The sequence below is a fragment of the Lactuca sativa genome, chromosome 2 (assembly GCF_002870075.4).
Source record: "Lactuca sativa cultivar Salinas chromosome 2, Lsat_Salinas_v11, whole genome shotgun sequence".
Taxonomy (NCBI): domain Eukaryota; kingdom Viridiplantae; phylum Streptophyta; class Magnoliopsida; order Asterales; family Asteraceae; genus Lactuca; species Lactuca sativa.
Genome location: NC_056624.2, coordinates 96576280 through 96587475, shown reverse-complemented (window position 1 = coordinate 96587475; position 11196 = coordinate 96576280). Strand labels below are relative to the sequence as shown.

The following is an 11196-nucleotide window of genomic DNA, read 5'->3' as shown; positions in this document are numbered from 1 at the left end:
TTTTTTTCCCTTTTTTTGTTTGTTTTTTTGTTAACTATTTTAATTTAATAAAACTTATTTTTTAATAAAAAAAACATAATTTTAAAGACATAATATTTCATTAATTAAAAATACAAATTCCATACATTACTTGATTAAAAAAAAAAACCTAAAAATTTAGAAAAACAAAGTAGAAACAAAAAACCAACAACTTAAAAAAAACACACAAGAAACCATTAAAAACTTGAAAAAAAACTAGAAATTAGCCACGATTCATGTAACGGTTTTTCACTTCCTCCTTCATCGCCAAAACCACTTCAAGCTCGGCCCCGGTCATATTTGACGTGTCCATTGCTAGTATTTGCATGTCGCTCTCCCTTTGTTTCCGAAGCTCTATTTCAGAAGCAATTTTCAAAATCTTGTCCATTCTCTCTTTTATATCCTTCATGTCGGTTCCTATTTCTTTCAAATCATCTGAATCCGACGCTTTGCCTTTGCCTTTGCTTTTTTGATTTGTCTCTTCCCAATGGTCGGGAAGGTGGTGAAACTGGAACAGGTTCATCTTCGTTCAGATCAAACTGAACACGAGCATCTGATGTAGTGTGGTCGGACTCAGATGTTCTACTGCGTTTTGACCCACTGTCGATATGTTGGTCAGATGTTTTGCTACTCAGCCATATCCTGTTATCTTTCAAAAAATTCCAAACTTCAAGAAATTTGAAAGCCTTCAGATTTTCTTTTTGATACACTTTCAACGCTTTCTTCAAAATGACTTCATCGCTTTCTCCACTTTTCCATTGACGTTTCATGTTATTCCACAAGTCATTAAACAACATGACTTCCTTGTTCATCTTCCCCCATTTGGAGTACACTTGATGTTTTGAACGGTATTCTCCACGGTTCATTCCTTTATGGAACCTGTGTAAAACGCGAATCCAAAAGCGGTCATGCTTTTGGTATTTTCCAACCGTCACATCTTCTGAAATATCGATCCAAGATTGTGCCAACACTAACGCTTCCAAAGGTTCCCAACATCTAGCCTCCGCCTTCTCTTTTCTTTTAGTCGCTGCTCGAGTGAGCTGAGTTTCTGTAACGAATTCCGGTTCAGAATCAAAAACAACTGTTTCTGGTTGTGTTTGTGTTTGTTGAACAAACTCGGGTTGGGACAAAAAATCAAATGAATTAAAATCCGGGTCGGGTTGTGGTAGTGGTGGTGTTTGTGGATGTGGTTGCCCTGGTCGTTGTGGAAAAGAAGGAAACATACCGCCATAGTGGTAATACGAAGGTGAGAAAATCGGTTGATCAAATGAATGTATTGGGGTGTTGGTGTTTCTGACTGGTGTTTTTTCTTTGCTAGGTCTTTTGGAAGAAGACATTTTTTCAAAGAAAATTGGATGAAATGATTGTATTTATATGTGTTTAAAGGTTGTGTAAATGTAAAAGTGATAACATATGTATATATAGATGGAGTAAAAGGTTAAAAAAAAAAATTAAATTACACGAATCTTTGAACGGTCAAAAGAAAAAGGAATAGCCAATCAGCAAACGCGGTCCTCAAAGGCCGCAGTGCGGTCTCAACCGCCCCAAACCGCACCCTAGGGACGGTGTTCCTGTCCCACGTGGCGCAACCACGGTTCCAAACCGCATGCCACACAGCATCTTTTTTTTATTTTTTTATTTTTTTATTTTTTATTTTAACCCATTATTGAGGTCCAAACCCGCATTGTACGGTCGTATTTAATCCTCGGTCCGGTCCAATCGGTTGTACAAAATCGAGTGTTTGGGTTTCGCCTCTGCGTTTCCTACTTCTCCCCCCGATACTCATCCAAACCAAAATCTTCAACCTGATTGTTCGAAACTTCAATCTAACGAATGGGGCCTCCTGTCAGACCGAACAAGCAGTCCTTCGGTACTGCTAATGCTATTGGGAAGCAAAACCTTTTCGAATCATCATCGGATGCCATGTTTAACAATCTATGGGTTGGCAATTTGGCCGCCGACGTTACAGATTCAGATTTGAGGAATCTATTTGAGAAACACGGTGCCGTTGATAGCGTTACCTGTTATCCCTCAAGGAGCTACGCCTTTGTCAACATGAAGCGTCCGGCGGATGCAAAAAGGGCCAAAGAGTCCCTTCAAGGCTTTGTTTTACGTGGGAGCGCGCTGAAGATTGATTTTGCCAAACCGGTTTGTATCGCCTCATTAGGTTTTCGTGGTTGTTCTTTCTTATTAGTTTTTCAAGGAATGTTATGATATACGGATCCAAATTTTGTATATGTTTTGTTGATATATAGTTCGCACACAACAATTATCGTCTTTCAAAATCTCTTAATAACGCTAAATTTGAACAGGGAAGGGGAAATTTAACCGCGATGTTAGGGGATTCGTCTAGGGTTTCATGAAAAGAGTTTTTTGTTTTTTCTCAAAAACAAACCATCAATATGAAATTTTTATACGGTTTAAGATACAAAATAGGGAATTAGAGAACACATTCAAACACTAGTGAAATAATTTGATGTAGTATCAGTTGAACAACACGATTTATAGGCTATAGCCAAGTAAATCAGGACAATATTTCCTTTGTTTGCTATCTGACATTCTAAGCAGATCATATATTCATATTATTTACAATCTGGCGCTATTAGTTTTACCCAATTTCTCAAATTTACCACATACTCTGTTGCACGATTTTGATAGAACTGGTGTTGGGATAGGATGCCCTCACCAGTTTTATTCCCCCCCTTGTGATCGATCAACTCGATCAATAGTAAACCAATAACATTATGTTACTATTTACTAATCCTGGTAAAACTAATACAAAGAACTCCCATGGATATAGATATCTAGCAGCTGTCTTTTGGCTTTTAGAACATATGTGCGATGATGATGGAATAACATGGTTTTCTTTACCTTACTAAAACTTCCCACCTAAGTAATAAAAAGTGATGGGGTTTCAAGTCTTGTTAAGTGCAAAGATGTAATCTACTATCTGTCAAAGGGTTCTGCTAAGCAAGCGGATGCATTATTTGACATCTAAACAAGTTCTTTTTCATACAATAATGGAGGCATAACTGCAATACAAGGTGGACAGTTTAGTTCTAAATGTTTAACTTGCAATATAAATCACTTAAGTATCCTTACAAATCCCTGGCTAAAGAGTAGATATTAATCACCTATTTTCTTCTTAAAGTCAAGCAAATAAAGTTGTGTGTTTGATTTTTCTTAAAACTTAAAAGAATCAACAAAAGAGTTCTTCTCTAGAAGGTGCTTATCTTACTGGGGTAAATGTTTAAACTATTTCTTTTTTTAAAGACAAGTATTAAAATAACACATGGAGAACTCCAGTTTCTGGATCCCATATCTCATAACACATGGATATCTTGTTAGGGCCGCTTAATAGGACACATAGGCTTCCAGCCAAATATAAAATAAGGGGGATTAGTTGGGTTTAAACTTGTATCTACATGAAGAAACTATGCTACCTAATATTCATTAGCCATTCATGAAATTCAATTCAGGTCAATTTGAAAAGTGTTCTGCTCAAACTGAAATACTCTTCTTTGTTTTTTTTACCCAGTTGCTTTTAGCCTTATTTAAAACAAGCAAACATTGTTATACACTTGATCACAAACTAGGTCCTTCGATTATTTTTCTAATCCTATAGAAACTTAAAAAGTTGAGGGTATTAGAAAATCAATTTACAACCTTCTTCTGGGTTGACTGGGATCTGGAATTATGGATGAAATTGCAAATTGCAAGTCGAATTTACCTCCCAATTGAATTGTGCTCGTTGTTTTACTTGTCTCAACTTGGAAGTAATTTTTCAAACCCTCTGTGTAATTGTACTGATGTAAGAGGAAAATTAGTCATTTTAAAAAGTATAGTTTAAAAGTAATTACCTTTTTATATATCAAGTTATTCAAATAAACTGTGTAATGTGTCAGCAATACACCCCGCTTATCTAGAAGGTCACTCAACTGCCTAGCTTATAGTTATGAATTTCTTCAAGTTAACAATTAAATCAATTCCTTTATCCTTTTGTTGTCAATTGAAGCAATTCCCAGTGCGTTGTGGCTTTGTTTGTATGATTGACCTTTTTATCAACAATATTTGAGCTTTCTTGTTGGACTACAAAACAAACTCCGAAAGGCCAAATGAACCAAATTGTTAAATTCAACTTAATTTGGGACATGAACATTTTCCAGTTTCCTTTATACTGTAAACTGTCAAGTCTCTTTTAATCTTGTTACCATTTTCTGAACTATATATATAATTCCCAGTTAACATATGTTTGATTTATCTATATTAACATCTATTTGATGCCAAGTTGGTTTGGTGGCCCAACCTTTTAAATAATTTGTTTATTAAATACAAACCTTTTAAATAATTTGTTAGAGCGTACAATGGACTTCCCTTATGTTAAAAATCTGTATAGTATCAAAGTTATTAGTAACATTGTGATTAGAATAGTGAAGTTATATCATTATGTTTTATAAAACTGTTTCTTCCGTTAGATATCTAACTCGTACGCTCAGTTTTATAAGCTGTTGACATTTAGATTTTTCATTCAAAATACTTATTAGCACTCATTCTACACAGAGGATTAAAATGATAATTTTCTATCATTGATACCTCTTATACTGCATAATTATCAAACAAATAAACACAGAGGGTAAAAATGATTCATTGCAATGCTCCCTTCCAGTTTTTGAGGTAAAAATGATTCATTCTAATGCTAGTTCCTGAACGTAATCTACCCTCTTGAAAAACAGAGAAAAAGCTCAATTAGGATGCCATATCATTTAACACAATCAGCCAAACAACAAGCCTAAAACTATACTATGCTTGCTTGAAAATGAGAAGATGATGTATAGTCTTTTTATAGGTATTTAGGCTCACCTTTTCTCTGTGTTATTAGCTCTCAGTCTAGTATTTATCTTATTGGCAGGCTAAACCCTGCAAGAGTCTGTGGGTAAGTGGCATCAGCAGTTCCACTACCAAGGAAGATCTAGAGGAAGAATTTTCCAAATTTGGTAAATTTGAGGATTTCAAATTCCTAAGAGATAAGAATACAGCATACATTGATTATTCCAGACTAGATGATGCATCAAAGGCTCTTAAAATGATGCATGGCAAGAAAAGAGGGGGATCTGTCATTCGTGTCGACTATCTAAGATCTCAACCTAAAAGAGTAAGTCATTGGTTCAAATGAATATTGTTAAAAAAAATTGGAATGTAAGGGTAAAATGGTTATTTAGTTTTGTTGAGATGGTTTATTCAATCTAGAAAAGAAAAGAAAAGAAAAGTCTTAATGTACACAACACATGATACAGGACTTAATGGGGGGATTGTTACATTTCCACGTGTAAGTAACAATCCCCACCCACCCTTTTAACAATATTTAATAAATCAACATGTATTGAATATTTTATCCTGTTTTGACTATGTAACTAACAGGACCAGGGTCCTGATTTCCGTGATGCAAAGGAAGGACAGCATTTCAGAAGTATGGGTCCACATGATTCACCATGGTTACCTCCAGATAGTGTTAAAAATTACCCTGATGTTTCATATTATGGTCCCAAAAGGCAACAGGTTATAACCTAGTTCTAGTTGTTGTTCAATTTATGCCTTTTTTGCGTTTCCACAGAAGTAATGATATGATAGAAAAACATATGGCATCATTTACCTGTTATTTTTCTATAGTGTCATTATTTCTAAAAATACACATTAGGGCGGGGTTGTTTCACAAAATATTTTTGGAAGGAGTTGAATCTTTTAAACAAATTGTAGTTTGTGGTGTGTTTGGTCGGTTAGCAGAAAGTGAAATGGAAATCATTATTAAAAACTGAATAGTTATAATTTTTGCACTTATAACCAAGTTTTCTATTTTTGTTTATAGCAATTATGGGGTATTTTGGTCTTCTAAGAAGTGGGTATTTTTATTTTTATATTTTTCCAATAATCGGGTATTTTGTTATCTTTGTTAAAAAAAAAAAACTTCCATGCGATCCTAGGAACTGTGGAATCCATCAAACATGGAATGTGAAGGAATCTGAATCTGATGGAATTGAATTGTGTTCATTTGCAACTAAACATGAAATGGAATGGAATGGAATGTGGCACGAATTCTAATTTACAACATAATTTGTGGTGTTTTCACAGCATAATAATATATTGGGCATGGAAGGTCGAAAAGGAGACGGAGAGCAACCAAGTAATGTTTTGGTAATATCATATCCTCCCATCGTTCACATCGACGAACAAATGTTACACAACGCCATGATTTTATTTGGTGAGATTGATGACATCACAAGCTTTCCTTCAAGACATCATTATCTTGTTGAATTCAGAAGCGTAGAAGAGGCACAGCTGGCTAAAGACGGACTCCAAGGCCGTTTGTTTAACGACCCCAGAATCTCAATCATGTTTGCAACCAACGATCAAACACCAAACAAAGATATCCCTGGGTTCCACCCTCATGGAATCTTTAATGAACCACCACCTCCACAGTTGGATGCATATGGTCACCCTGTATTAATAATGCCTAATAGGCCTTATGTAGGAGGAGGACCTTTTGTCCCTCCAGACACGTTCGATCCTCCAGAGTTTCCTCCTATGAGTATGAATATGAATCCAATGGGTGTCGGTGTCGGTGTCCCTAACTGGAGAAGGTCTTCCCCTACCCCTAATCCGTCTCCTGGTCCATGGGATGTTTTTGATGGAACCCATTTGCATAGGGAACCTAAAAGACTAAGAACCGAGGGTAATATACCTTTGAGAGATATGAACGATCATGATCCATATGCTGCTGCTGGTGGTGGTGGTAGACATCCTCCTGGTTGTGACTATATTTGGCGAGGCGTTATTGCTAAAGGTGGAACTCCTGTTTGTCATGCTCGTTGTGTCCCTATTAGAGACTGGATTGGATATGAGATGTAAGTGATTTTCCTTTATAAGATGAACCAATTAATATATTTGTGTAAATCACATTTATGATTTTTGTGACCCTGCAGCCCAGAAGTGGTTAATTGCTCAGCCAGAACAGGATTAGATATGCTAGCAAAGCACTACACAGACGCAATCGGTTTCGATATCGTTTTCTTCTTGCCCGATAGTGAAGAAGACTTTGCTTCATATACAGAATTTGTACGTTACTTAGGTGACAGAAACCGGGCCGGGGTTGCTAAATTCGATGACGGAACTACCCTTTTCCTGGTCCCACCTTCGGATTTCCTTTCCAATGTTTTAAATGTTTCCGGCCCCGAACGTTTGTATGGAGTTATCCTCAAGTTCCCCCAACCACCACCACCACCACCACCTCAATACATCGATAAGCAGCAGATCCCTCCTCAAACTCTTCAAAATGACTACAATTTAATCATGCCAGGTGGCGGGGAGAAGCTGCTCCAAATTGATTATAGCGGTGTCCCACTCTCACATGAAGACTTAAAGTCACCGGCTCCTCAACCGCCGCCACCACAACCACAACCACAACCGGTGTCATCTACGCTCTCTTTAACACCTGAACTTATCGCAACTCTCGCTTCTTTGGCCAAAGGAAAGTTTAACGGTGCCCAACAGCAACCTTCCACCGCCACGTCAGCATCAGCATCAACAGTGGGGCCCGAGAGACCATGGGAATATGAGCCTGAACCTAGTGGACATTTAATGCAACAAGCTCAGCCACAAGTTCCACCGGGATATGGTGGTCAAGATGTGAATTTCACCATGCCGCAAGGGCAATCTGGTCATTTTGCAGTTCCAAGCCAGCAGCAATACGTACCCAATTTCCCGCAGGCCGGTGGGTATGGATTTGAACAGAAGCCGGAAGCTTTAAGTCAGGTTTATGGTGGTGGTAACATTTATCAGCCACAAAGTATGGGAGGTGAACAAAAGACGGATGCATCCTTGGGAAGTCAGATTTATGGTGGTGGTGGTAATGTTTACCAACCACAGAATATGGGAGGAGGTGAGAACTCTGGTGGTGGTGGTGTGCAGCTGCCGGAGCAAATGCAGCAGCTTCAGTCTGCACTATATGCAGCGAGTCAACAGCAACCGGTGGCTGATTTTGATGCCGATAAAAACGAGAGATATCAGTCAACACTGCAGTTTGCTACCAATCTCCTCCTCAAAATACATCAGCAGCAGCCGGGGCAAGGTAGTGGTGCTGGTGGTTCTCTTCACTGAGACTCAGGTATTATTATCAATCCCATATATATAATATTTTTTTTATTATCATAAATGAAAATGACTTTTGCTAATTGGCTTAGAGTCTAAAGATTTTATTTGATTTTTTCATCAAGGCCCCCCTTTGTGTTTGTTACACTTGGGGGACAAAAATTGCAAGTTTTTGTCTTGCCCAAAAAGGTTTCATGATTCCTCACACAGAAATAGCCCTAGAAAACTTGTCTTGTCATGTAACAAATGCATCCATCTTTGTGTATGCTTTCTCCATTTTGTGGATGTAGTTTTATAAACTAGGTTTGGAAACAGGAGTATGCTGGGTTTTTTTTTTTTTTTTTTTTTTTTTTTTTTTTAGGAACTCAATTGACCATACATGCTATCTATGTGTGCATTTTAAGGTTAGTTAATTTGGAATAGATTAGTTCTGAACTCATAACCGATTTTAAAGCATATCCATCCTACAACGGCTTTTCTAGTTCATTACCACCTTGTGTACATGAAATCAGATATTCAAGTAGAGGAATATCCGTTCAAGCGATTTGTCTTTGTATTGGTTATGGCCATATATATATGTATATGTGTGTGCGTTTATCAACATTTTTTTGTAGTTTTTATTTTCACTATGATGGATAAATCAATAGGCGATCTAACAATTTCATTAAAAATACCATGATAAACGTCGTCTTTTTGTCAATAGGTGAATAATAATTTTGTTCAAAACACCAAGATAAACAAGGATATATGTTTGTTTCATGTATCTATATGTATATACAATCTAAAAGATACATTTGGAGTCGGTCGTATACGGTAGAAGAAGCTAAAAGATCATCTTTGATTCGATGATGGACAACATAATCTCTCCCTTTCGATGCTTTGGCAAGTAATCTTACGTAACATAATTAGTTTATCAATAAAATATGCTTTCTCGGATGCAAAAAGTAGATAACAAAATACAAATTTAACATCAACTAACACCATTAATAATTATTAAATATATGCTTTCTAACTTTTAAATTGGTGATCGCCTTCAATTTATCCCGTGTATAGCAAATCGTGCATCTCATCGAACAATCTTTGTGGTAAGAAGGTGAGAAATCGTAATGTAGATCTAATTGGCAGTTGTCTGCGAGACATGTTCGTGGACACTCATGGTTGACTCTTGGCAATGAATAGAAAACCGGCAATGAAGAGGCTTAAATTATTAAAATTTGTGTATTACATAGACAATTCTTAACAAACATCTTCGTATAATTATAGCAAATATACATGTCAATCGCTAGATCTAAACTATCAATGTTTGCACAATTTATATATCATAAATAAATATCGCGACAAGCTTTTTAATTTTTTCCTAAGTAAAATATGTGTATTTTTGAAAAAAAGTCATTCAAAATACTGATGATATCATGAATTTAAATATTTGTCTAATGTACAAACGCGTAAGTGATACAAAGTCAAAACGTTGGGAGTATATAAATTATTGACATCATTGTGTAAATAAAGCATTTTTATATAAATGGCTAACATGATTGTGTACTTAATGTGAAGTTGTAGGGTGAGATGGGGTTCAATCATTTCGTTTTGATACGATCAATGAATGTGGTGCATTTGGCATATCTTTCTTGGTTTGGACGACGTCATGTATATTGTTTCTTTGCGGAGTTGGCTTGGTTGGAAGATGGTGTGTTTGTTTTTCTTTCTATTTTAGGAGTAGATTTTCCGTCAACATCTTTTCTATTACACCCGTAACAAAGTAACTTTGTCCAAGAAATAGTTATGGCTTATGATAGCTCTTTTTAAACTATGCTCACAAAATGGGCTATGAACTTATTGATTTTGGTTTATGCTAAAAAAAACTTTTAGTTTTTTAGAATTGAAACTTAATGAATTATCAATATGTGCTTGATTAAAATGTTGTAGGAGAAGTAAATGTGTTATTCCGTCAAGTAACCCCTCGGCTAGCTCATACCCTCAAGGGGCATTATCTAAGATGTAAGTTACGTACACATATATGTTAACTCGCTAGCATAAAAGACGATTATACATACATTAATACAACACACACATGTATATATGTATATGTATGATGGCTGATGACTTTCTATTGTATATCGTAACAACACAATTTATTGAAATTATGTCACAAATGATATTTATCTTCTTTTCAATCACAAATCTAAACTCAAAATTTTGCATTGATATAGAACAGAAACAGAGAGAAATCTCATAAAACATTGGCTTTTAACGGTAATTGTCTTGATATATTTGTCACAAACACATAAACACGTTACTTTTCAAATGCCAGCCTCTTAAAAACATTATTTCTCATCCCTTTCAGTTTTGGTATAATTTGTTAAGATTTTAAATGCAACATGCTATGTATTTCTTTTTATTTGTGATGTTAGCCTATTAAATGTCTTTGTAAAAGACATTATCATTCATAACTTTTGAATTTTTGATATTATATACTTAATTTGCCAATTTAAATATAACGTTAAAATGAAAAAAAAAATTCAAAATATAAATATACTTAAAAGAAAATTCAAACATTATTTTTTAAGTAGTTAAAAAAAATTAAATGCATTTCTAAATGCAAAACCGTAGTACCAAATTAACTAAAAAAGTTATCCAAAAACTTTTTATTATAATCATGAAAATTTTCCAAAACAATAGCTTTAAAAATAATAATAAAAGTTAAGAAATAATATTAAATTAAAATTTCTATTGTTATCTTAAAAACCAAAAACAATATTTAACATTTGAGATAATCATAATGATCAAAATTGAATAGTTGATAAAAAGATTATTTTTAAATTAATTTAACCTTGACAATAGTTTAAATAACAATAAATTAAATATGATATTTAATTTTAGTTATGTACAAATGGCCAGTAGAAGCCATTGGATAATATGTTTTAATATATGTCTATCTAAGATAATTGATCATATCAATAATTAAAAATAACTCTTAATTAAAAATAACTCTAAATTAAAAATTAAATTTAGTTTTTTTTCACATGTAACATGTGT

At 35.0% G+C, this 11196-nt stretch overlaps 2 protein-coding genes across 4 annotated transcripts; one reads left to right on the top strand and one right to left on the bottom strand.

Annotated features, from left to right (window-relative positions):
* Positions 1–449: 449 nt before the first annotated feature.
* Positions 450–1355, bottom strand: LOC111899996 (uncharacterized). Its single transcript, XM_023895882.2, has one exon. The coding sequence runs from the start codon at positions 1353–1355 to the stop codon at positions 450–452; it is 906 nt and encodes a 301-aa protein (XP_023751650.2).
* A 325-nt stretch (positions 1356–1680) lies between these two features.
* LOC111899993 (flowering time control protein FPA) lies at positions 1681–10039 on the top strand. Of its 3 annotated transcripts, none has more exons than XM_023895878.3 (6): positions 1681–2166; positions 4928–5170; positions 5437–5574; positions 6145–6917; positions 6996–8176; positions 9721–10039. In XM_023895878.3, exons 1-5 carry the CDS (start codon positions 1852–1854, stop codon positions 8167–8169), a joined length of 2643 nt encoding a protein of 880 aa, XP_023751646.1. In that variant the 5' UTR covers positions 1681–1851; the 3' UTR covers positions 8170–8176; positions 9721–10039. The 3 variants fall into 3 exon arrangements, with proteins under 3 accessions (XP_023751646.1, XP_042755062.1, XP_023751645.1); XM_042899128.2 differs by lacking the exon at positions 9721–10039 and adding an exon at positions 8286–8704; XM_023895877.3 differs by having other exon boundaries at positions 1682–2166; positions 9715–10039.
* Positions 10040–11196: the final 1157 nt, after the last annotated feature.